At 40.2% G+C, this 26,991-nt stretch overlaps 1 protein-coding gene and 1 long non-coding RNA gene across 6 annotated transcripts in view; one reads left to right on the forward strand and one right to left on the reverse strand.

Annotated features, from left to right (window-relative positions):
• The window catches only part of LOC118423950, a 35,158-nt gene extending 11,038 nt beyond the window's left edge, over nt 1-24,120 (reverse strand). Inside the window, exons 1-5 of one of the 5 annotated variants that reach the window (XR_004832148.1) lie at nt 23,881-24,120; nt 23,215-23,328; nt 22,739-22,897; nt 15,357-15,539; nt 829-991 (exon numbers count right to left, since the gene is read on the reverse strand). This is a non-coding gene — a long non-coding RNA (uncharacterized LOC118423950). Of the gene's footprint in view, nt 1-828; nt 992-15,356; nt 15,540-22,738; nt 22,928-23,214; nt 23,329-23,880 lie in introns of those variants that run through there. The other 4 variants (XR_004832146.1, XR_004832147.1, XR_004832144.1 and 1 more) reach the window with 4 other exon arrangements.
• LOC118423949 (parathyroid hormone/parathyroid hormone-related peptide receptor-like) lies at nt 764-26,290 on the forward strand. Its single transcript, XM_035832280.1, has 16 exons — nt 764-886; nt 7,371-7,461; nt 8,998-9,099; nt 10,010-10,107; nt 10,707-10,825; nt 11,617-11,755; nt 12,342-12,495; nt 15,379-15,439; nt 16,024-16,087; nt 16,367-16,443; nt 19,155-19,208; nt 20,782-20,838; nt 22,503-22,641; nt 23,300-23,341; nt 24,142-24,269; nt 25,182-26,290. The coding sequence occupies exons 1-16, from the start codon at nt 821-823 to the stop codon at nt 25,426-25,428; spliced, it is 1,638 nt and encodes a 545-aa protein (XP_035688173.1). The 5' UTR covers nt 764-820; the 3' UTR covers nt 25,429-26,290.
• Nucleotides 26,291-26,991: the final 701 nt, after the last annotated feature.

Below are 26,991 nucleotides of genomic sequence, written 5' to 3' on the forward strand. Positions count from 1 at the left end.
TTTCGTGCATATTTTGGACACCAATTACCTAAACGTAAATAACAGCTGCCGCGATTTCTCATTATAGTTCAAGTCTACGTTAGGAAATATTTCATCATCTTCCCCTGACAATGTCAACGTGTAAAACACTCATATTTGGTAATCCTTTGTTTATTGTCATCACATATGTCCAACAAAGGGAACAAGACGTCTGACCCTGAGTAGTCCGCGCCATGTTTGTTTTCCTTTCCCTTGACAGAGGTAATGAATAGTGCAAAGTTTTCATGTTCCTATGGAGACAATCCTTTTGTGTGATGTATGAAGTTCGTACTATATCGTTGCGGGTCAAATGCTTTTTTGTAGTCCCCAAAGTCTCTGTTGTGTCACCAACATTTCTACACGTACAGAACTAGTACCGATCCCTCGGTGACGTCATGTGTTGGATCGTTTCACCATTGGTGTGAGAGTGTGAAATCACTGCGCAAGGCACCACCAGACGGTGTTCTGCTGCGGCCAGGCACGGTTCGGTGCGGACTGGCTTGGCTAGCACGTCTTCTATTACACTTACGCTCCTCACAAATGGACTCCTCTTTGTCTTGGATATTTGAGAAGACTCTAGCACTGAACTAGGCGTTGTCGGCGAGCAAGAGAGTGCGAGCCATTTCCTTCTCGGACGGGCTGCAAAGACTAAGATTTACGACAACACAGTCGCACATCCAGGAGGCGTTTTCCCTGCTTTACGGGACCTTCCGGTCGACAGAGCCTTTGCTTCGCGGATAAGTGTTTTTTTCACGGAGTTGTACTCATGAATTTTGCGGCAACCTGGAAACTCAGATAGAGCATGGGATTGTCCAGGTGTGTGGCGACCTGGGTCTTAGTCACAGTACTTCTCCTGTTCCTTAACAAGGTAAGTTTCCTTTAGTCCTTCTTGTAGTGATAGTTCCGGAAGGTTGTCTACACTTTGAATAGAGGTATCAATTAATCCATCAATCATCCTCGGGGTATCTAAGAACTGATAAGAGCGTATCACATAATGAGGAAAAAAACAGGTTAGGTGTGACAACAGATTATGGTATAAACAAAAGCCGTTTAGAAGTTTGTAGCCAGCGGCCATTGTGGTATACTGGTTGTTTGTAGTAGAACTGTACCGAAAACATGTGTGATTTTTTTGAGCAGAACAAAACTTTTGAGTCTATAAAGAAAACCTTTAAATGCACAAAACATGAGATGTTGGCACCAAAACACTAGAATTTACGACGAATGACAATGCAGATGTTATGAAAGAAGGAAAGAACGTTACGGAACTTGAACGTGTAATTTTGAGCGTAAAACAAAACGTACGAATCCCTATAAAACACTTTTAAATGCACAAAGTGTGAGATGGCGGCACCAAAATATCAAAATGTACGACAAATAGTAATGTATACGTAAAGAAGAAAGGTACAAAACTTTCTTTTCAAAGTCGTATTTTCAGATACTAAATACTAGAACACTAACAGAGCCATATCAACGCTAGAAATAATAGAAACCTATACATATGCTTGGTATGTGTATCACTGTATACAAGAAAATCCTCTTAGTACACAGAAAGGGTTCAGTGAACCCTTGTGCATGTAAATAAATGATCTGGATTTCGAGTGACCCCAAAAAACAGCTTGCAAGACTAATGAGCATTGTTTGAATGCTGATGATTCCTTCTTGACGCTATCGCCTGAAATGTTTGTGGGGCAGAGATAGGAAGGTATCTTTGTGACGTGGTTTCGATTTTTGTGTCAGAGATATATCATGGACGGTAGCTCTATAAGGCCCCATTTCAACTAGACGGCGATCTCACTGCGACCTAAACAGGATATGTGTATCCTTCTCTTTCACACTGGGTATATCATACAAAGTGTAAAATTGTGACTGAGAAGACAACAAGACAGTGTAAAGAGATTCGTTTCTTTTCTATACAATTCGTTGAGCGATATGTCACATTTTAGGTCGCAGAGAGAGCGCGGTGAGAGCGCCGTCCTGGTGGAAAGAGGGTATTTAGAAGTAGCTTCACAGTTGAGCTCCTGGTTCCGATTAGTTAGTCACTGGGAGACCCTGGTTCGAATCCGGGGAATGGTATCCAAATTGGAACTGCATTCGTCTGTTGGTAGGGACGTAAAATTGAGGTCTTGTCTCGAGTACGTTATATCAACATATGGGTACCTATTGGCTGCTAGTAATACAACAAACCGAAAGATTATTTAGTCTGGCACAGAAGGTTTTTAAGAAGATTGGTGTCTGGTTGACCTAGTTTACAAGATTGTCGGCAAATATTGATCAAACGCAGGTGTATCCACGGAATTTCTACCCAGCCGGTGTACGAAATAGGATCATCCGTGGGGTAAGAGTGCTGGACGGCGAGACTAACCCACGTATATAACATGTGCATTCCAAAACTTCAGTGTACTAGTTCCCATTCTCAACATATACACCCATATCCAGGTCAAGCGAGCCATAGAATTTCATTAGATTTCATACGTGGTGTGAGGAAAAATGAACGCATTTGCTGGCAAATGCATAATTCAAAGCGTTTATAACACGAACTCAGTATATGTTCCCTGCCATAGGAGATTTACATTATTCCACGCATTCACGAATGCATAATTCAAAGCGTTTTATGCGGACTTAGTATACGTTCCCTGTCAAAAGAGGATTTACATTTTTCTCTACATTCAGACAAAACAGACTAAGAATAAACACCTCCCGTTTATACGGTACGGTGGCCACCAATAGCTTCAATCCACCATCTACAAAACGCTTTCACCAACAAGGCATTCGCTGTAGTTTTGCCGCTATTCTGCGCGTGAAACCGACACAAGTGGCCCTGAAAGGTGTTGACCGTTCCCTTTTCAAAACAGATCGGATTTCCTATCCGTGTACCTTCGGACCACCTGCTTTTTACCGTAGGATCTCCTACACACACATGCATACAAACACTCCCTAATCTTGTCTCACCAGATGTTAAACCTTCTTTGTTAACCGTGACTGCCTTAAAGCTATCCACGGCATTCTGTGTTCTTAAAGGGGGTATATCTCTCATAGTCTGTGTAACACAAACTCTGCTGTCCAGGGCTGTAACTGGCCCCTCCCCGCTAGTGGGCCGGCGGACGTTGGGCGGGCTGCTATAAGCGAGATTTAATCAGGCTATATCTCTCACTGCATTTGGGACACCGGTGCGGCACTGCGGGGTTCGAAAGATTACTCAGCGAATTTCAGAGATAAAGAACGAATTTTCTTACGTTTTGTGTATTTTGTTGTCTTCTAAGTCATACTTTTGCGTGTTACGCAATGTCTAAGTTGTACAAAATTGGCGAAAGTGATATCGCACCCCGCAGTGCCGCACCGGTGCCACAGTCACAATCATGTTACTTATTTCTAAACCAGTAGCACAAAGCATGGCAATAAAACCAATCGTCTGTATAATATGTGACAACATTATTTATAGTCTATTTGCTTTTATTTCTTCAACTAGATTAATTTTGAAACCCGTGTTTTAGATTAGTATTAGGGAGCATATCAGTATCTGTACGTAATTACGACTTTATAATTCTATACCTGTACTCAGCCAAATATGGTATGAATGTCCAATGATAATTATAGAGGCTATATTATTCATTCAGTCAAATGAAATAATACCTAATCTCCCATAGCAGATACACAAAAGAAAAATGGCCAGAAAATGACCAATACCAAATGACCAATAAAGTGGTGGATGTACCGACTGATAAGTATCTAATACCAGCTCAAAAATAGAACAAGAAACAGTCATGCCTTCAAATACCAGAGTTATCAACCTAGTATTGATCATTATGAGTTCAAAAATTCGTATTTCCTAGAACGATCGTAGAGTGGAATTCGTTATCACCAAGCACAGTAGGGGCATCTTCTCTTGGTAGTTTTAAAGAACGCTTACAGATAGATGTGCAAAAGTTAGGTGTGACGGGTCGTTCAGTGTAATATAACCAGCTGCTGCCGCGCCGCGTGCCTGCGAAGGTGTGTTACGCCGAATGGTGGTTATACCAGCCATATAGATACAGATACAGATAGCAGTATAAAAGACATGGTTTCGAACAAAAAATGGAACACGGGCGACGGTACCGACTTCCGACAAACTTTGACCCAGTGCTGACGTCACACGACGCCAAAAAAATCACGTATCTACGGCAGTTGGGTCAGATAGCTGAAGAAGACATAAAGAGGCTGTCGAAAATTCCGATGAGCACGTGAAATTTCCGGAGTTGTAGAAAAGTTTATTTTTCTCATTAAATAATCAAAATATTTGTCTGGATCAGAACATATGGGTATTCTCAGGGAATGCTCATAGCTATGAATGTAACCTCTGTTATATACTTAGTCTGACCCTTGCCTCTTCCCTCTTGACCTCAAAGAAAAGCGGCCTGCAGGCCGATTTGAGCTTTCATGAATAAAGGTTCCTTCTACATACAAAACATCCTTGGTAGTTAGCTTTTTGATTACAAAAACATACTCCTATTTGAAAAAAAAGATATTGTCTAACTACACTCCTTGATGTATATATAGAATTTTACAAAATATGTTTGTCAGTTTGCTCTATATGATTACAAAAGCACATTCTAAAAATTAGCTATTGTTTGACTTTACCCCTTGGTGTACATATAGTCTTCTACGAAACATGCTTGCCAGCGCCTTGCTCTCTTTGCGTTGCGTTTTATCAAGCATAATCGAATCTAATGGCCCGGTAATCAAATGCTCGCTGCAATAACGGAAGAGAGAATCCCTCTGTTGTTTCCTTGATCGTCAAAATAACAGACATACGCTGACTGTCAGACAATATCTTTCGGAAATGAAGCGGCTGGATAAAAAGACTTCACGGCCAACTACATGTGCCACTTAGGCAGTACTGATTTGATTATATGGATGACATCAGTCAGGGGAATTCCAAAACTGATATGATTCGAGTGCGCGAGGGAAAAAGATAATGTTGTACAAAAACAAGCTGCCTTTGTTATGAAATCTATGTGATTAGAGTGGTTAAACAAATGTCTAAACGCGCTGGCATACAAAATAATAAACTCGTTATTTCATTTTTCCTTTCACATTTTCTTTGTTCTCCTTTTTTTCAATTTACGGCATACATTTACTAATTTTGAAGCTGCTTTGTAAAATTTACAAAAAATTACAGTACGTATAATTGCAAACCTTTTTAAAACGGTAACATCACCCTTACCGAGGCTGATAGCATCAATACCATTGAGATGAACTGCCTACGAAAGAGGAATGGCCCAAATACATGGTCTATGGAGAGACTACTCCAGAAGGGGGTCACCCGAGGTAACGGAACAAGAGTCTATCGAAGGGGATAAGCAAAGTAATCGCAACACCTATATCTTTGGACATGTTAAGGTGGGGTCACGAGTGTGTATATATTCAAGTCCGTATGAGGCGCGCATGGAATCATTAGACTCCACCAGGTCCCACAGGTCGTTGGAAAAATGATAGAAGTTGGACAAACGTAAACAGGTAACATGTCAGACGAGTTAGCTGGGTCGCTAACCATATTTCAGCGTCAGCTAACTCATCTGGCATGTTATGGATCTATATTTGTCTAATTTGTAATATTTTCCCCGCGACCTGTGGAGCCTGGTAGAGACAAAGAGCTTCATACGCAGCTCAAACGGACTCGAATATATACGCATGTGTGACCTCACCTTCCAGAGTCACTCCTCTGACGTCAAGAGAAGAAAAAACGGACGAAACACGATGTACGCATGAATATCATACATGATTCATCATCAGTGTTATCTTACCAAAGCATTGACATAATCTATTCAAAGGATGAAATAGAATATTGAAAAACAACTCAAGGTCAAAACGTGCGAACGTACACTTGATATAACACGTGTAGGGGCACTTGAATCGCAATGGATTCATTTGGTGTGACAAGTGTATTGGGCTTGAATCGTAATAAGTTCAATTGCTGTAACACGAGTATATACATTTCAAGTATAGGTGCTCGAATTGTAATCCACAAGTGTTTACCACGGACTGTTGGGCAGTTTAAAGCTTTTGTTTCTTAACAGCAAAACAATTTTCAGGAAGACATCTACAAAACATCGGTGCAATGGCAAAGTGGGTAGAGTGTTTGCCTTCTATTCCGTAGGTCGTGAGTTCGATCCCCGGCCGAGTCATACCAAAGACTTTAAAATTCGTACATGCTGCTTTCTCCGCTTAGCATTCAGCATTTGGGAAAGAGTGTGGAAGTTGGCCAAACAGTCCATTACAAGTGAACTAACTCCCTGCAGTAGTGATGGTACAAAGCTTCAGTGGCCTAATGTTTATAAATTGGGACGAGCCTAAAGCACCATTTTGGTGCGGGAACTTGAACTAATTTACAAGATAATTGATGTGCAAGTGCAAGAAAATGATACTGAATATAAGTTTTGTTCACATATGCAACTTGTAAATTGCCATAAAAATTCTACCTAATGCTACTGGTAATAATTGATCTATCCCTTAAACGTAAAAATAATTTACAAGACAGTTGATGTGCAAATGCAAGGAAAGGTACAACAATGATAGCGGTAAAAATTGAAGATACGTTTGCTTCACATGTGCAACTTGTAAACTACCATAAAAGCTCTCCCTACTACATGTATTTTTGATTACTCCCTTCACTTAAACGTAAATCTGTTCTATATATCTCACTAAAACTGCGGCACGTTACTAGCGTCACTGCGGCCGAGCGATTTGACAGAGCGTTCAATAAATTCATAAAAATTGTATTTACGCTTTGTGTGTTTTGTTGTCTTTTTACTCGTACTTGTAGGTTTTGTAGTATGTTCCCATTATGAAGTCAATAGTAACACAAATCCAATTTAGGACCCAGTGACGCCGCTAGATACCCACTTAAAAACATGGAATGCCGTGAATGACTTTAAGGTAGACACGACCAAGGTTTAACATCTGGTGAGACAAACTGTATTTGTATGCAAGTGTGATTTGGTTTTGTTTTGTTTGGTTTTGTTTGGTTTGGTTTGGTTATACAGATCTCCATTAGTGACTGATATGTCACTATTATTCCTGGAGTCCGGGTGATTTGTAGAGAATCACCAATTCTAGACGGAAGGATTTTGCACCATCGCACACCGCACCATCGCACGTGTAGGGGTTCTTTAACGTGCCTGGGGCATGGCTCTCCCCAGACACAGGAACTCATTTTAACCTGAGTTAAGTGAGGAAAGTCGTGTAAAGTGCCTTTTCCAAGGGCACAAAATCGATAGCACGGCAGCCGGATTTAAAAAGGAACGGTCAACACCTTTCATGGCCACTTGTGCTGGTGTCATGTATACCCCCTTAATGAACTTTGCCGTTTGACACAGGGAGGCGATGCGACAGTCGAAGATGAGATTGTGGCAGCCCAAAGGAAGTGTCTGGCGCAAATGTCAATCAGCACCCCTCCCGAACCAAATGGTACAGATACATTTGCATGTACTACTATATAGTTAACATAAACACATTGCACCAAGGTGTGATTATCTAGCCTGGGTACCATACGGAACGTAGTTCGCTCCGGCGTTCATTACATACAATATACAGTCGCTTCTAGCTCTGACATTTATTATACACGGTATATATTAGCCTCTACCAGGCTTCGTGGATCGGTGGTCTAATTGTAGAAATTGGACAAATAGAGTCTATAGTACGCTAGGGGAGTTAGCCGGCCAGAAGAGTACGTTTCCTCACCACGAGGATAATGATTCTACCGATCCACGGAGCCTGGTAGAGGCTAGGTATATATCGCTTCTCTGCTGTTTTGCAGAAGCGAACATAGGAGCGAACTACTATCCGAATGATACCCAGGCTGATGATTATCAAAGTTCATTTGTGCTCGTAAATGATATAATTATAGAAACTAAACTTTATCTAACAAGCACTAAAGAAAGTTGACTCACGGAATGGACCCGTCTACTACTAGTATGTCTTAGGTTACAACGTCACGTTTACAAACCGGTGCCCGGTCGGGCTGTTTGTGGAAACGAAAAATAGAAAGGTATATACGTAAGAACATTCATAAATAATGCCAACGACTATTCGCTTTACGCCTTTTATATCATACTTTTCGTTCCCTAAAGCTGCCCGGCCGGGCCCCAGTTTGGAAAACTGACGCAGGCTTTATTGGAAAAAAATGTCTGACGAGTGTGTATTTTTTGTTGTTGTTTTTTTTTTGGTAATAACCAGTATGCACAAAGTTGGGTCAAAGTTAAAAACAACTTCTTTCCGGCATATTTTCCTATAAGCCAACACGCAACTCATACGTACGCATGATTATACGCACTGGAGGTAGGTTAGAGTATACTAGTATATTCTAATCCGCAGGAGGTCCGCATCTAAGTTTTAGCATCTACCAAGGTCCACAGGTCGCTGGAATAGATAATAGAAATTGGACAAATATAGCCAGATAACATGCCAACACCATACTTCTCGGCCAGCTAACTCGTCTGCCATGTTATGTGTCTATGTTTCTCGAATTTCTATTTTTCCAACAACCTGTGAAGCATGTCAGAGGTTTATAATTCCACAAAGACCTCATACAGACTTGAATATTATAAACACATGTGAACCCCCTATACACGCACGTGTGAATGCACTTAAATACCCCCTTTCCACTCGGACGGCGCTCTCGCCGCGCGCTCTCTGCGAGCTAGTTTTTGACAGATCGCTCAACGAATTGTATAACAAAGAATCGAATCTTTTTACACTTTGTATGTTTTGTTGTCCTCTCAGTCACACTGTTACATGTCGTATGACATAACCAGTATGAAATCAAAGGTAACACATACCCTATTTAGGTCGCAGTAAGAGCGCATCGCGATCGCCGTCTAGTGGAAAAGGGGCCTTGATATATCGTTTTACCATGGACTACATGTCGTGCATTTTGTGCACACATCAGGTGCAAATCATTGAGTCTAAAGATAGTAATCTCATGTATATGATCTGTCCTCACAGGCACGTACTGTCCTCAGGAGTGGGACGGGGCTTTCTGCTGGCCTTACGGCACACCGGGCGAGAGGGTCGGCGCAGAATGTCCTCCTTTCTTCCGAAGTCCAGGTAAAGGTGGTATCTCACTGCACTTGGGTCGCCGATTATACCCCCTTTCCACTTGGACGGCGCTCTCGCCGCGCTCTCTCTGCGACCTAGTTTTTGACAGATCGCTCAACGAATTCTATAGAAAAGAAACGAATTTGTTTACACTTTGTGTGTTTTGCTGTCTTCTCAATCACACTTGTACGTTTTGTATGATATACCCAGTGTGAAAGCGAAGGGTACACATATCCTATTTAGGTCGCAGTGAGAGCGCAGCGCGATCGCCGTCTAGTGGAAAGGGGGCCTTAGGCACTGCGGGGTTCGAAAGATTATGCGACGAATTTCAAAGAACGAATTTTCTGAAGTTTTGTGTAATTCGTTGTTATGCATACACTTACGTATTTCGCAATATCTAAAGTATTAAAAAAATCGACGAAAATAGGACAACGGTGCCGCAATAAAGGAACCCCACAGAGCCGCACCGGTGCCCCAAGTGCAGTGAGATACCACCGTAATACTATTGTAGGCGACCTTAAACGTTTACAATGAGGTGCATCAATGCCAATTTTCATAAATGTCAATGTCAATGCTGACTAATGGTCTGCCCTACACAAATAGACATAAACCAATTACATGTATTTTTAAAATGCATTTGACAGGTTGCTTTGACACTACTTGCTTTGACACCGCAAGAAGTCTGATCTTTACGCACACGTCAATCATTCGGAAAGCATACGAAATGGGATTTTTTAAATGCACTTTGAGACATGATTTAAGACTTGATTAAAGATTGAATTTTGCCCGATGGCTATTTGCTATTTGACCACTTCTGTTTCTGTGTACAGAGAGAAATCCACGGAAGTCACTATTCTTTGATGTAATTAATCATCAACCAATGACATCATTTCAAATGACATTATTTTTGTTCTTTCAGGACATGCGTATAGACATTGTGGACTTTCTGGCAACTGGACGATTAACAGATTAACCAACAAACCGTACCTAAACCACACGGAATGCACAAAAATACCGGTAAGAATGCAAAGGAACGTAAAAGGGCACTTCTTGGCTGTTCTCCATATCCAGTAAGCTGTTGAACATTGTTTAGCATTCTGCAACATGTACAAGAATGGGAGATCGAGCCAATACAAGTGTAGGAATGGTTACAAATATTACTTTTTGCAGTATCTTGTTTCGTTTCCCACGTTAAGATACAAGTATATATTATGACAATATCTAAACTAAGTCCCCAAATTCAGTATCAATTTTCAGCAGCAATATATATTCTAGCTAAGATCCCCAAACCGTATATACTCCCTGATTATCTAACCTTATAACTTAAAGTTTATTGATAATATTTTGTTGTTCTGTATCTGTATGCAATTTAGTAGTTGTTGCCATACGTTGTATCCTATACAATTATCGAGCAATAAATTTCATTCCTCCATTTCTTCATTCCTTCATATCGAAGAGACAAAATACCAATAGTACCTACAATTATTAAATATCGAAAAAGAATGTTCTAGTAGACAATACGCTATGTTATAGGGTTTTTATAGATTTAAAAAAACGGATTGTTATGATTATTTGTTATTACTTTGTAGTACAATGTCTTCTGATTTTTTTTTCAGCATGACGAACCTGCTATCCCGAAACACGTTATAGACAACGTGACGAAAATCTACACCATTGGATACTCCATCTCACTGGTGTCACTCTTCATAGCGTTCATCATACTGGCTCGCTTTAAGTAAGTACAGTGTGGATGTTATATGCTAGTGAAGTGCCTAGTGACAAGTTTTCTTCCTGTTTCAGTAGCAGGGTTACCCTGGGAAACCAGCTCGAGAAGCTTCGCAAATAAGAGTTACCGATCCCCTGCCTAACGCGCGCCTTCCCGCCTCTATGCACCCGCCCCACTACTAGCTGGCCCCACTTACGCCGGTCCCGAACTATGTCCGAAAGAGGCAAGTGATAGTTGGGGCCAGCTGGTTCGTGGGCCGGCGGGTGTTAGGCGGCGGGTGTCCCGTGCGCGCGTGTTGTAGGGATCGGTAAACTTTGCGTGCCTCGTTAGGAGTCTGCGTTTTCCCAGGGTATAGCAGGGTATACTTTTTGTAGGAAAGGGGTTGCTAGACCTCTTCGAATACGGGACCCCAATTTTATGTCCCTTCCGGGTGTAATTACATCATAGCCCTTCCCATGATTGAACCAAAGTCTCTCAGTTACCAACTAATTGGAACAAAGAGCTCAACTAAGAGGCTGCTAGCAGTTGAGCTACAGAGACATCCCACTTAAAGCATAGTATGTGTGTGTGAAATTACTTTCAGTACAAGCATCGCAGTAGTGACTGTGATTTTGTAAGAAAAACACTTCATTGCAAAGAAAAAATATAGAAAATACACTTTTTATGCAGGCTTTGAAATAGTCTAAGAGTAGAATATCAGTAAGGATAAAATCACAACAGTGACCATTACTTTAAAGATACAAAATGGGTTTCTTCATTATTTTGTTTGTTTATTTGTATTTGTTGTTGTTTACTTGTAGAAGGCTACACTGCACGAGGAACTACGTCCACATGCACCTCTTCGTGTCCTACATGTTACGGGCCTTCTTCATTCTCCTCCGGGACGCTGTTCTCTATTCTTACGACACCAACAACTCAACACCTGTTCCAAGGAATACGGTAAGGGATTCTAAAATATATAAAGTGACACAGGTACTTCCTAGTACTATAGTTATGAAAAAAATTATAATGCCTCAATTGAAATAGATTGACGTCCACTCCATCATTCACATATTAGATAAGTCATTGTCTACCAACATGTTTATGTTAAGTTACTAGTATTATTATGACTTGAGTTTTAAACCGCTCGAACGCAAGACAAAAGGGAATCGAATATTCTTACCGCAAAAGAGGTGATAACATAAAAGTATTTTTATCTGGTAGAATGCATTATGGAAAAGGTTCAACTATTTCCCAAAACATAGATTTAACGCAGGATAACAGAGGACCTGATTGCTCCTGATACATCAACATTCTGAACGTGAGCAACAAGGCAAAGGCGGTTGGTAGTAGGTAGCGGCCCCCGTCCCGGAGCAATAGATGCACTTACTTACTTCCTTAGGCTTACAGAAAGAGTAAGATATAAAAGTAAACAGAAATATTGGTATGATATGCTTACTATTGTCTCTCGTCATTTCTAAAATATGTCCCTATAATACATTGTAGTTGTCTAATTGATAAATATACTAGTATTTACGTTCAACAGGTCGGCTGTAAACTACTGTATACCTGCTTCATGTACTTCATGGCCACCAACTACTTCTGGATCCTGGTGGAGGGACTATACCTCCACAACCTCATCTTCGTCTCCGTGTTTTCTGAGAGGAAGTTCTTCTACGGATTCATCGCTATTGGCTGGGGTGAGTACGGACAGACTGACACGGTCTTAGCTAGGTTGAGTCGACTCCTTTATGCAAATAGTTCTTATGTAAAATCGGCGCAAAGTTATAAAGTTATTTCTTGCGTCTTACGCCCGAGCAATTTTAGATCAAAGTTGAACAACACAAAACTGGACTTTTCTCAATTTTTGACTGTCAAACTCTAGTCGTTGTCTATGTATGACCGATCCGCTCCTTCTATTCTGTGAGTGGCAGAAGGAGCAGTGGATCAAAAATTGCTGAAAACCTATGGCGCCCCCCGTCTCTGTTAAGGGTTGCTTGTATAGCCCTAAAAAATAGTTCCTTTTATTCCTTTTTATAACCGAGAAATTCAACATTGTATGAAGAAAGATAATAAGTCATCAGTTACAGAATCATTAGAAAGGGTAGATTATTCATTCCCATGCTATAACAGATGGTCATAAACTATAAAGACAATCAGATGCATTGTAATAGTAGACTTTAGCAGCACGGCTTTACATACAACATTAAAAGCCATTCAACAAGAGATCTAACTAGAATAGTGAAGACAATGTGCTCTGGTATGTAGTTGACATCGTTTTTGCCGAGTAACCACTTCACAACAGGGCAGCCTGAGATCCCTTTTGCTGATTGGCTAATCTAGTCATTTCAAACGAAGAGCTCAAAAGCTGATTGGCTATTTCACAAGGGTGATCTGACCTGCTTAGAGATGGGAGGCGAGGTAAAAAAAAAGCAAATGCGGCTTCATTCCTTGTTATGTGATGAAGACTTTTTAATCGAATGTTAAAACCGATGATTATTGGATTTTCACCCTTTCCGTCATCCTTCCGACCTCCCTTTGAATAGGTTAGCGAAGATGGATGATCTGTCTCATGGTTGGATCTGCCTCTTTCCGTGCAAATTAAGGAAAACCTTTGGCGATTGAAACGCCTAAGTCACTTTAAGTCCATGTGACACATGTGCGAACTTTGATCACATTAATTTAAAGGCCGTTTTTAAAATCTACAGAAAGTTGCCCGTATTCTTTCTGTCTGTAAATCTAACCTATCATCTTTAACGAGGCTGTGATACAAGCAAACGTATCGGCTGGTTTCTAAAAATCGCGCGATGACCGATAGTAGACCGGGCGTGTTACTGCCGAAAACGTGATTCAAAAGTCACAGAGTCGTCGTTGTTGGGTCTTCAAACTGATATCGAATCGGTAAAAACCAAGCAAAACAAGCCAGAATGAAGAATTTGCAAAATTCGTGCCACATTCCGTCGAGAATTCCAAACGGACTTAATACCTCTTCACACGAGAGGCGAAAACAGCCGAAATTTCGTTTGAATAAAGAGTCTTGTATATTCCTGGGTATTCGTAGTATATTCTAGAAATTCTCACTGTATTCCAGATATATTTGTTCATTCTTGTGGCCGGCCGGTTTCCTTTCGAATGAGATGAGAATTTTCGAATGTTTCGAATAATGTTGGAATGCCTTAAATGTGGTCGCACTGCAGTTAGTTAGGATAGTTAGAACACACTTTGAACGCCGTTTGATATTTCTCCACCTCAAATGCACTTCGAAAGTCCTGAGCATGACAAAAACCTTCAGGACGGCCACAAGAATAGTCACAAATATCTGGAATGCAGTAAGAATTTATAGAATGCAGTACAAATTCCCAGGAATATACAAAGAAGTTTATTCAAACGGCTCATTCCGATTCTCGTATGAATGAGCCTTTTGATCGATAGTTGCTCCTGCTATGTGACATGGCTCATCTGAAAGAATTAAACTTTCATGGGAAGAATATTTTGACACCCCACTACCATGGCGAAATATATATAGTTTACCTTATAAACTTTCGATTGATTCATATACTCGAATATTTCAATATAAACTATTATTCAAATTTTTACCTTGCAATAAAATATTATATTTATGGGGTTTGATAGACTCCCCATTATGTAACCTCTGTAACGAGGAAGAAGAAACAGTCGTCCACCTTTTTTGGGACTGTTGTGTAACTTCAAATTTTTGGCGTCAGGTGGACGAATGGTTTTTCAATATAAATGGTACTCATTTGCATATTAATGCTCTCAGTATAATGTTCGGTATTTCTAGTGATCGTTGCCCGGTTCTGTCGAATCTTATCCTCCTTTTAGGCAAAATATTTGTTTTTAAAAATCGTAAGCATTCTTTGAATCTGTCTGCTTTCATATCCTTTGTTTCATACTTTTATAAATTAGAAAAAAACATAGCAATTCGGCAAGGCAAACTGCTTAAACACAGGGGGAAGTGGGGAAACTTAAATAACTTATTTTCTGTCAGCACCATATCTTAAGAAGCCACAAGAATAGTCACAAATATCTGGAATGCAGTAAGAATTTATAGAATGCAGTACAAATTCCCAGGAATATACAAAGAAGTTTATTCAAACGGCTCATTCCGATTCTCGTATGAATGAGCCTTTTGATCGATAGTTGCTCCTGCTATGTGACAAGCGTTTAATGCGCTGAATCTTTGAAGATTTACCATGACTAGAACTAATAAACGATCCTTTTGAAGGCGGCAGCGATTCCGCACATCGTAAATCTTCTTCTTACGGCAATCACTTTTTGTGATGAATCGTACACCATACAAAAATATGCATGTTTCCTCCCATTCTACAAACTATTAGTCCCTTATATAGCATCCTAAAATTGTAAGGTAATTTTAATGAATAGCTAGACTACATATAAGTATAAAATGTGTATATTTCTAATTACAATTAATGGTGATGCCACGATTGTTGTGCAACAAAGTTGGCTTTATACCGTACACAAATGCAAAGTAATAACAGTAGCACTTTTTTTTAATTTCGAATTGAGCGTGTCCACTTACCTCTTTCGTATCGTCTTTGTAGTGTTTCCTCTGACGTTTGTCGTCCCCTGGGTGGTGGTACGAGCTACAATGGAGGACACTGGGTACGTAGATCCCATCTTCTCATGTAGCCTCCGTTCAAGACCCCACTTATGTACATTTGCACCGGCGCCGGTAGCTAGGTGGTGTAACCCCGACCGGGCCCTGAAATCACAAATTTGATCCGGTTGACTTCCGGGGGGTTACTTACCTGCGTATTCACAATTACATCACGGCGTCTATTTTTTGCCGGGTACCGGGTTGATTTCAACTTTAACTTTGAATAAATACGGGACCCGGCCGTGCCCAAATATAGCTAGGTGTCTCGCAGGGCCACGTAAGGGTCTCGCCAGAAAGTGCCCCCCAAACAATCCGTGAAATACCAGGGGCCCATTTTTCCAACTTTGACTGTTGCATTTGCCTGCATCCATGGCTGCAAGCTGAGACTATTGTTTTTATACCTGTAAAAAAATGCGGCAATATTCTACTAGATATTGCTTTGGCAGCAACTTATGAGCTGTGTGATTGCGTAGAGACTATACACAGTGACTTTGATATGATTGTAAAATTGACTTTCTCTATTCTTGTGATTGAAATAACGATACATGTCCAGTAGGTATTAAGGAAACATTTTGTTTTGCTATTTCAGATGTTGGGACACCGATACGGTCTACAAATGGATCTACAAGGCACCTATTGTGGTCTCAATTGTGGTTAGTAGTAAGAAACCTTGTTGAGCAAGCCTCTGTTAACACTGACAAAGAAAACGTATGCTTACGCGGAAATCAAAATGGACTGTGGTCGTTGTAGTCATTAACCCTATGCGCACCCCATATTATAATTTCTTATGATGAATAGACACATCTTCTATTGATAAGTATGGGACATTTGACAACATATATGATTTCTTAACACGCTCTGTGAGTATGTGATTAAACTGAAACTTTCTCTGTTATATTTCAGTCATTCAGTAATTCTTATTATATTTTTAGGTCAACTTCCTTTTATTCCTGAATATCCTGAGGGTACTTGTAAAGAAGCTACGTATGCCGGCTGATGCGGCCGCTCAGTAAGTCTTTTTATTGTCTTTTACTATTCAGTGGTACATTAAATGATAGCAAAGCTTTAGTTCTTTTGTTTCTTCAATTCTTTACGTACTGTAGCAACACCACAAACAATTACATTTTACCTCTGTTTTTTAGCTTCGCCAAGAAGCTTATGTTTTTGCCGACTTGGGTCTGTATGTAGGTCAACAGGATATAACTCGAGAAATTGTGGATGGAACTTTTTTATTTTTTGCAGGTGTGTAGCGGTTGTTTAAAGGCATGCCTAGTTCGAAAATGGGTTACCTGGCGTTTTCCTATGGTACATTAGCGAGCTTAGTATTTTTTTGGGTGTTTTTTCGGGAGGCATAAGTCAAAATGTAGCTGGGCGATTTCCACGATATTTGGCAGGTCTGTAGCGGCTGTGGAAAGGATTGCCATGTGCGAGAATGGTTTAGCTACCTTTTACCTATGGTGCTGTAGCTGGCTTTGTATGTAAGTGCGTTTGTCTGTAAGCAAGATAACTCGAGATGTTCTTGATGGATGTTAATGATATTTGGTTGATAGGTAGGGGACACAGAAAGGAAGGTCAAGTTCGATAATGGGCCTCCTGGCAAATTGTTTTGGTACTGCAAGTGAGCATCAAAGTTTGCGCCTAAATTTTCCAGAAGTGCCAGGTTCGTGATTTTTTACTGGTGGATAGCTGTTGGTACTAGGAGTCAATGGTCTAATTTTGGGCCCCCTAGCAGCTTGTTTGGAATTGCAGTGGGTGTTATATTTCGTAACTTTTTAGATGGATTTAACTCCTGAGGGGATTGATGGATATTTTTTGTTTTTGGTAGGTAGGTACTTTGGATGATTATCAACATAATGAGATGCAAATTATATAAATCACTCTGTATTTAATATAATTACTTAGGGAAACTTCTATAACGGTTGAAAAATACTTGTGACGGAGTCACCTGAAAGGACTTGAATCGACCCATAGATGTCTAAAAATAGAGAAGAAGTAGGTCAAAGGAGCCAGTGGAAGCAGGGGATCCCTGATAAACAGACTTGTCTTGGAAGCATGAAATTCTGATTGACCAGGGATGTTACTAGGTCATCCGTGTACTATTCCGCCAGGATGGAGTCTGGTAGAGACTACTGGCTGAAAAATGCCTATAAATGGTCATGGTTCATGTTAGCAAAATACAAAGCCTGACCGTGTCCAACACGTATCTATAAAATTAAGCAATTAAATAGCTTGCTGAATTGATGTCAATACGACGGCACACAGCAAAGGATTCATAGCAGTTGAAATATAACATATCTATATACAAGTGTTGCTTATATCTATATACAGATCAACAATAAAAGCAACACTATATCATGGGAACGGTAAAAATGTAGTAGAGGGAACTTGACGAATATCACTTGATATAAAGATGTAGAGCTAATATCTACGAGACACTTCAGGTGTATTTTCTTATGATGGACTGCAAGGAAACTTGGTGTTCCATGTGCCAGTAACACTACATGGGTCTAAACAAACGAATAAGTACTATGTAAAGTCAGTAATATAACATAATTGAACAATGACGGCTTGTAACACATAGTACTTACATCTGTGAACTAGGTTAAAACAACAAGTGACCAAGTGCTGGGACAAGACAAACCCAACATGTTGAAGAACAGCACTTAGGTCAAAAGGGTCACCGTCAATTATCCACGCATTCCTCAACTCTTAACAGAGATGTCATGTTGTAAGGGAAAGGTCGGCTAGAAAGAACTGACATCATTGCGAGAAATACAAATCGCCAAAGGTGACAGGCGGCTGTCATCGGACAGTCGCAGAAATCATAACCTTGGACTCTGTAAAATACCTCTGACTTAACTCGCGACTGCAAAACTTTACTTTCTATTTTCATGAGATTGAAACAAACGTTCACCAAGGCGGGGGTCGTAGCAATCCTTACATATGGCCCTTAGATGACCCTTGGTGAGTTAAAAAGTTCCGTAAATTGGAAGGAACAACTGTTACAGTGGCCGGGGTTTGGTGAGTGACGAATGCAATTATCGGCGTGACTTCCTGTGGTTTCCAGGTTTCCAAGACCTACCCACATACCAAATATCACTTCAATCCATTCAGCCGGTCTTCAATTTGCTGGTTTCTACATACATACATACATACATACATACATACATACATACATACAAACGCTACCCAAAACATAACCAGCTCTCCGAAAGTAATTATGACAACACAAAATAGAACAGTAACCTCATACCTGTACAAATTGTTCTGATTATGCAAAGACATTCATTCACATCGCCAAAACATTTGCTGCATTATGTACACCGACAGAATAGACTAATCTACTCACAATGTTCATAATCCAACCAACCACTACATGATGTGACTAGATAACATATGGACTTATACACATTAATCATTCAAAAAGAACTATCTTCCATAGAAATTGTTTATTTGGCGAAGATATGTGTTCGAGGAACTCTAGTTTTTCATGAAATGATATCATAATGAATACCATTAGCACATGGGAGTAAAAACGTGAAAATAAAGATTATTCAATGCCTCCCTTACTTGATGATTAGATTTCTTTAAATTAGAAACGCCAGTTAACCCTTTTCCTCTTATCTATAACTGAACCGCCTTTATTTAAAATGCAGATTATGAAATAATATGCCATGTTTAATTAACATGTTAATGAAACCCCACTCTTTTCACAATCAGAAACAGCAAAAATTGCTGGAACTGTTGCTTTCGGCGGCCAGCACAACAGAACGGGTACGTAAGGTTTTTTCTGCTGCCTTTAAAAAAAACGACAACTTTGATTGATCTAATGTTGTGACACAACTTATGACGTTTGCACAACAATAATTTGTTCATTTCTTTATTCTTTACGATTATTGGTCAATCATGGAGCTACATAATCTTTTTTTTTCTTTATTGAAATACGTGTAAGAATACAAATAAATGGACGAGGACTAAGTGACGGCGGACTCAAGTTACATTCAACTTATATTAACGCCGCCACTTATACAAGAATTGAAAATAATAAATTATACAGGACAATAATAAATAGATAATTACATATGTATGAACAGTGAGCGTGAGTCGATCTCCCTTACTGGAGTAGAAAACAAAAACAAAGAATTATACTTGAATCTAAAAACGATTTGTTGTTGCAATGTACACATGTGTTGCTTCTATAATTCTGCAATTGACATTGAAGGAGCAGAAAGAACTACTTTGTAAAATCAACATTTCTTTTGCATTATTTGCAAGACTGTGGAAATCAAGTATATGTACAAGTAACCCAGAGAGTTTGCCGATGAGAACTGAGCGCTGGTAATTATAGGTAGGGCAGTGCAAAAGGTAGTGTGAAATAGTTTCGAATGGACACCCGCAGCTGCAGGCTGGGCTTGACACAAGACCCCGCGTGAAAAGACTATAATTCAAGCTGCAGGTGCCCATACGAAGTCGTGAAATGAGAATGCAAGAGTGTCGAGACCCGAAGCTGAAATGGCTGAATTTGGGAGGGCGTATCGTTTTAAAAAGATGTTCTCGAAATTTCGAGAAATCGAGTGCACGAAGAGTTAAGTCCAAGTTGTTCCAAGCAGTGATGGAATATGGAGTAAAGGACTTTCCAAAGCGGTCAGTCGAAAATTTAATAGGTCTCAAGTTTCTGCTGTTTCTCAAATCATAATTACATATCACCGTAATTGCATAAGGAAGTAAAGTGGTAAGGTATTCGCGAGTCAGTCCGTTAACAATAACCTAACTACATAATCTGTCCATGGGTTTTACACAAATTTCCAAAAGGAAGCTTGACACCAATAATATCATCATATTATCTATCTGATAATCGTATAATACATTATCATTAACACACATGACTATGAATGATTATCTTGATAATACATTATATGTCTAATTACATGAGGAATATGTGCTATTAAGGTCATATTTATTTGATAATTAAGGTGGAATCCTCAGGGAACCCAAAACTGGTGCGAGCGTGTGAATGAAAAAAGTTTTTGACAAAAAAAGCTGTCTTCAATATGAGGTCTAAGTGTTCAGGAAGGTTGAACAAATGACTGTACACGTGAATTATAAAATACTGAACAATGAATTCTTTATCTTTACATCATTCACACCTTCTTCTTTGACTGTGGAACTGACTTAAGCACTTTACGACATTACTAGCCATTTTTCGATTTTTTTCTGTCGGCGCGGATGCCATCCATATAATCAAATCAACATGACTTTATTAATTACATAACATTAATTGTATCTCAACAGTATGGCCTCTTCGATATAAAATCTACTTCTGAATCAATCGTTTTCTGTGTTTCAGTGGATCTAGCCACCGCAATGGAGGACGGAGGAATAGTGTTCAGCTTCAGATGCCGATGTGAGTATGATTCACAGGCCGTTTAAGGCCTGTGACACCTGTAGATTCTCAGTCGAGCAGTTATATGGCCATAACTTTTAATGTAACCATCTGTTTTCAACAATTTTTGGCCAGTTAACGTAATTCACCCATATTCAAAATATGATGACAAGAAAATTGTGGATCCTCACTGTTTTGGGTTTAAAAAACCATTTTTTGGTAAAAAATAGGGATGCTATTAAAATGGGTCTGTGCCCACTACGAAATGATTGTCTAACTGAGTCATATTTTCTGGAGTAATAGATTATATCTCTGTGATATCTAATATGCCTGGGGATCTTGCCGCTATACCTAGGTAAGGCTTCATTTTGGGGCAAAAACAGAATTTTTTGACAATTTTTGGGTATTTTTCGTACAAATATCAATACAGCCACGGAATTAAAGATATTGCAAGAAGACCCGCTTGATTTCCGAAGGTCTGAGGCTTAATGAACCAAAATCTGCACAAAACTCGTAATAAAACTGGTGCCATGATGTGGGCAGGGGCCGACGAAACACTACTTACCCTACAAGAACTGCGTCCAAAGACATGTTTGACTGTACGTAACATAAACCGATGGTAAAATATGAATGTTTTATGTCTGTATCTGTTAAATCGCTGTTGTATCAATGCGAAATTTCGCAAGCAGTTAGCCTTATAAGGCATCAGTCAACTGCCATACAATCATTTTGGGCTAGAAATATCGATTTATAGCATTATTTTGCTGTTTCCTTGAAGTATGAGTGCCTCGCTGTTTTCCCGCCACTCCACACCCAGGGAGGTTGGAACACATGTTCGGACTGTACCACTTGCAGCTCTCGCGGGGGTGCCCTTTTGTTAACCGCTTCTAGTTATGTGGATATTTGATAAATACTAGATCAATATCTTTAACACTCAACATTAATAAGTCTTAAAAAGTAGTTAGTGTAACCCATACATCGTAAGTTCCTGTTTTCGCAATGTAACATTAGATACTGACATTGGACCGTTCTAAAAACACTCCGGCCCGGCGGGGTTACCTAAGGTCACGCAGTGGTTCGAATTTCATGTTCGACCAAAATTGTCACAGGCCTTAAAGTGCCCGTGTTACGGCGGTGGTAGTCTCAAATTCACTGGCAGTGATTCAAATTCAAATTAGACCCTCTTCTAAATCCGTGCCTCGACGTTATGCCCTTGGGAAAGGCACTCTACATGACCTTCCTCACTTCGGCCTTGTGTAAAAAAAGTACATACCTGACTTCTGTCGTAAAAGACTACATTTTAGGCCCCCTTCCAAACCCGTGCCCCCGACGTTATGCCCTTGCCGCCCGACGTTTTGCCCTTGGGAAAGACACTTTACACGACCTTCTTTACTTCGCACTTGGTGTATACTTGGGTATACCTGACTTTAGTCGGAGAAGTAATAGACTACATTTACCTTCTATCTGCAATTTGTATGTGGCACTGTTGGAATACGTCACTTACATGAATGGAATACTCACTGTTTCCGTCTGTACAAAAGCAAAAACAATGGCAGCTCTCCAGACCCTCGCTATTTATCTACGCCTATTCTAAGCTCCTCACAAATCAGTCCCTGGCTGCAACAAGACAAGTAGTCAACCCACTCAAGGGAAATACAGCAACATTCAACTTCTTCACTGTGCAGGAAACTGGCCAAGTCTACGATGGTTCTCATCCCACTGTTCGGAGTCCACTACATTGTGTTTGTGGGCATGCCTGATGACACCAAGGGGCTGGCACAAGAGATCAGACTCTACTTCGAACTCTTCTTCAACTCATTCCAGGTGTGAATTCAATCATATTACTTTTGAAAATAATTTAATAACGTTGGTGAACTGTAGTGTGTACGAAAATTATTTTACACAAACAAGTTGTACTCACTTTTCTTACGTTTCGATGTCTCTTCGATACCTTCATTAGAGCTTCTGACTGGAGTTCTGCTTCTTGCAACTTCATTGTATATGTAGCCGATGTAGGTGGCGCTTTTGTGGCGAGAAACCAATCCCAAACGTGGTTAAGTTTGTACCCCAGCCCTGGTGACTACAAGAAGTAACCAAATTGACTTTCCATCTAAAATGAAAACTATCACAATTGAAACTTCATATTTGTACTATATTTTTACAATTACAATGTACATTTTACCCATCAAACCGTCAAAGTGCCTAATACAAATTATATATCTAGAATGTAGCATGCGACATGTTGAATATAACTGCCATTATAATGTTACTAAACAGTTCTGTGTATCCATGCTAGCTCTATCGACGAATTGTTGGCATTGCACTTAACATTGTATTCATTATGTAGCCTGAATTCCATCCTTATCGTAGCCATTGGGTCTAGAAAATGATACATACCAAGCTAAATAAAGAGTGCAACTTGTGTTGAGTACAACGCCAAGTGGTCGTCAGTAGTGTACAACAATCTTCTGTTTCTTCACAGGGTTTCTTCGTCTCCATTCTCTATTGCTTCTTAAACGGAGAGGTAAGTCGTGTTCTAGCTAACTTCACATCACTGAAAAAAATTAGCTCTGACTAACAAGTACCCGAGTCTTCACTGTAATACATGGTGATCATATAGCGACACTCAATCGGATAATCAGATGATGTTCATGTAGTGGGGAAAGGTCGAAGGTCACAAAACTTGGCGCGTAATTTTCCCGCGAATTTTAGTAGGTCTTTCGTCACGATAAATTCTGTCATCACTACAGTATTGTGTCTTCAACACTTGCAATGGTGTATGATATGATATAGGCTTCATATTAATGACCACCCCGGCTTTTACTACACGAAAAAAAACTATGGTTTGAATCCTCTAAGTCTTGGAATTTTCTCTGTGCCTCAAATCTCTCAATTCAGCGGCACCCCCTCCCAGTACTATTCCTTCCCGTGCTAGTTCGAGCATCACATTCAGTGCCCCAAAAATCAAACTATCACAGAAACCACAGCCATGCAGGGGAAGAGTAACTCTAAAATATCACTCGTACAAGTTATCCATGCTAGCATCAACACAAATGGACTTACTTGTGGGACGATCGTCTGGATCTGATATCCAAGAACATGATTGCATCTTCCAATCCCAGTGATAGGAACGGTTTGGCGGGAATTATCGACCTCTGACCCCTAGATCGTCACCTGATGACCAAAAAGTTGTCGGTCATGACCTGTAGCGACCTGATGACCCATAAATTGTCGTTTGAGACATTTGAGAGAAATTCCTAGTCTGTACAGACCAGAGATAAGTAAAATCCCACTCACGTATGAAATTATGACTTGTTTTTTTAGGTCCGTGCTGAGTTTAAGCGCAGATGGGAGCGCTGGAAGCTCGCCAGGAACATTAACTCCAGAGGGGGGAATGTTAGCCGAGCTCCTCTCAGCTTCACAGCCGTCACGTCAATGGGATACAGCCACAGGTTAGAAACATACCAGGGAGCCCAAAATCAACCTCGACCTTCGTCTTCCTCACCCCTACCCACAAACCAAATATCATCGTAATACACCCATAGGTTCTAGAGTTATGCTTACCACAAATATTCGGAAACACATACAGATAAACAAACATGCTCACAGACACTCAGAGAGACTCACCAAGAAAAGTACTCAATTCTTCATGGAGGTAATTGGAGGTAAACATGTCGTGGTTAGTCCGTGAAAAAATTGGAGGTTTATTGTTTTTGGTGTGTGTGTGTGTTTCTGTGTGTGTGTGTGTGTGTGTGTGTGTGTGTGTGTGTGTGTGTGTGTGTGTGTGTGTGTGTGTCTGTGTGTGTGTGTGTGTGTGTGTGTGTCAGAAAATGTAAAAACTGGAAGTTTCGCTGCAGTATCATAATACACCGCTATTGGACCGGTCTGTCTTTCTCTCTGTTTGCGTTTCCGGCTATTTGTGGTCAGCATTGCTTGAGAACCACTGGTGGGATTGTTATGATACTTGGTACGTGGATAACGATTGGAAATGTCTAGGTCGATTTTGCCCCCCTGGTGTGTGACCTTGGTACTTCAGAATTCTTTTAATACAAAAGGGCTTCGTTGTGCGTGTTTGTGTATGTGTGTATGTGTGTGTGCGTGCTTGTGTGTGTGTGCGTTTGTGTGTATTTCAGATGTCACGGTATATCAAAACCGAAAGTTCAGCTGCAGTTCCATAGCAAGCTGCTAGTGGGTTCAAAATCTAATCATTTCAAGGTCTTAGCCGGGCCTACCCACATACGAAATATAAATGTAATTCATAATACAATACAATACATACATACATACACTATACAAACGCTATCGAAGACATTACCCTTTGGCGAAGATAATAATTTTTACCCGTTCCCTATGTTGCATTCCAGTCCCAGTGTCAACTCCATGCGTAACGGGACTCCCCCGAGTGCTGGCAGTTCGCCCCCTAACGGATCTCCCTGGAACGGCAGACCGCACCACCCCGAGGAAGATCTAGTTCCAGACATCGCCCTGAAAAAACTTGCGACCTTCAGCGACGAAAATTCTTCTCCGATTGACGAACAGGACAAGTGTTCGGAGAGCTCCGCGCTGGTTAGGAAAACTAGTACCGCCTCAGAAATGGAGTCAAATGTGTAACCTTTTGCCAACTACCCTGTGGCGTGCTTCTTGTCATATAAACCATATGTACTTGCTATGTGTGCCAAGTAACAAACATTTCAAGCTCAGGACTCCTTTTAACTTCGCCAAGAAGGTTGTATTTTCAGTTCTGCCTTGGAGGAGCTGTGTGGTTTGTGTATGTAGATGAGTAGCGATCATAAAACGAAGCGAAAATAAGGACAAGTTCCAAATGTTTCAACTGGCGTTTTCCCACGGTACTGCAGCGGGTTGTGTATGAATAGGTGTTAACGTTTTCTCTCTGTTTCACTGCCGTTTTGTTAAGCATATTTTGCTGCTTATTTGGGTAAGTATCAATATCTATACCATGTACATAGTAGACAACATACGTGAACATTCCCTCTTCGTAAGCTGTATTTTGATGGTTCCATTTTGGGCTTGATAAGGCCCCCATTCCAATAGATTGCGATCACACTGCAACCTCGGTGCGACCTAAATTGTGTATTGACCTCATGATTGGAATATCATGTTAAACGTATGATTTAAAAGGCAAAACATAGACAACGTAAAAAGACTTTTTATCTATGAAATTCGTTGAGCGATTGTCAAATCGCAGTCGCCGCTCTAATGAAATTTGGCTGTCCATATACTAGTAAGCTGTATAACCTCTTTATTTACACATATGTGTATAATAAAAATGTTATACAATGTCATGTAGTTTCTTTGTTGAGACATATGCCATTGTGTTCAGAACGTAATACAATGTTTGTCCCCTTGGTATCAAAGTTTAGTGTTAAGGTGGGGTCACACATGCGTATATATTCAAGTCCGTTTGAGGTGCGTATGACGCCCTTAGTCTCTACCAGGCTCCACTGGTCACGGGAAAAATAGTACGAATTGGACAAATATAGATACATAACGTGCCAGATGAGTTAGCTGACCTATCGAGAAGTATGGTTAGCGACCCAGCTAACTCGTCTGACATGTTACCTGTTTACGATTGTCCAATTTCTATTATTTTTACAACGGTCTGTGAAGCCTGGTGGAGGCAAATACTCTGATGCGCGCCCCATACGGACTTAGATATATACGCAGGTGTGACCCCACCTTGAGTCATAGTTCTAGGTATGACGCTGTATTAATGTACTGTGAAACTCTTATTGTATAAGAAGTTTTTGCTAGTGACAAACGTAGTACTAGTGGTGGAAAGAAAAATTCGTTGTAAAAAAGAGAAGTGTTTTATTCAAGACCAACAATTTGGTGACCGTTTGTCATCTTCCCCAGTGCAATGTTGATCAGTTCTGTTGCGTACTGCAGTATAGGTGTGGCTGCTAACAGATGTGGTCCCAAACACATAGACAGATGCTTTCTCCAAATGATTTCTCCAAATGTGTTTACATGTAGCTGAGGTGCGTTACAATAGAGCCAGTCAAAATTACCCTTAGGAAGGTAGCATACGGTCATAGAAACGTATATCTTGAATAAAACACTTATTTGGTGATCTATGATGAAACTATTTAAAGACGTAATGGTGGTATATATATGTCTTCATCTAAAATATATATTAGTATGTCAATGTATACA

This window comes from Branchiostoma floridae, chromosome 10 (assembly GCF_000003815.2).
Source record: "Branchiostoma floridae strain S238N-H82 chromosome 10, Bfl_VNyyK, whole genome shotgun sequence".
NCBI lineage: Eukaryota > Metazoa > Chordata > Leptocardii > Amphioxiformes > Branchiostomatidae > Branchiostoma > Branchiostoma floridae.

Coding starts and splice junctions, on each gene's coding strand:
- LOC118423949 (XM_035832280.1), top strand. CDS start 821: ATGGGATTGTCCAGGTGTGTGGCGACCTGGGTCTTAGTCACAGTACTT. Junction 7,462..8,997: donor CACCCCTCCCGAACCAAATG/GTACAGATACAT, acceptor CTGTCCTCACAG/GCACGTACTGTCCTCAGGAG. Junction 19,209..20,781: donor CGGCCAGCACAACAGAACGG/GTACGTAAGGTT, acceptor TCTGTGTTTCAG/TGGATCTAGCCACCGCAATG.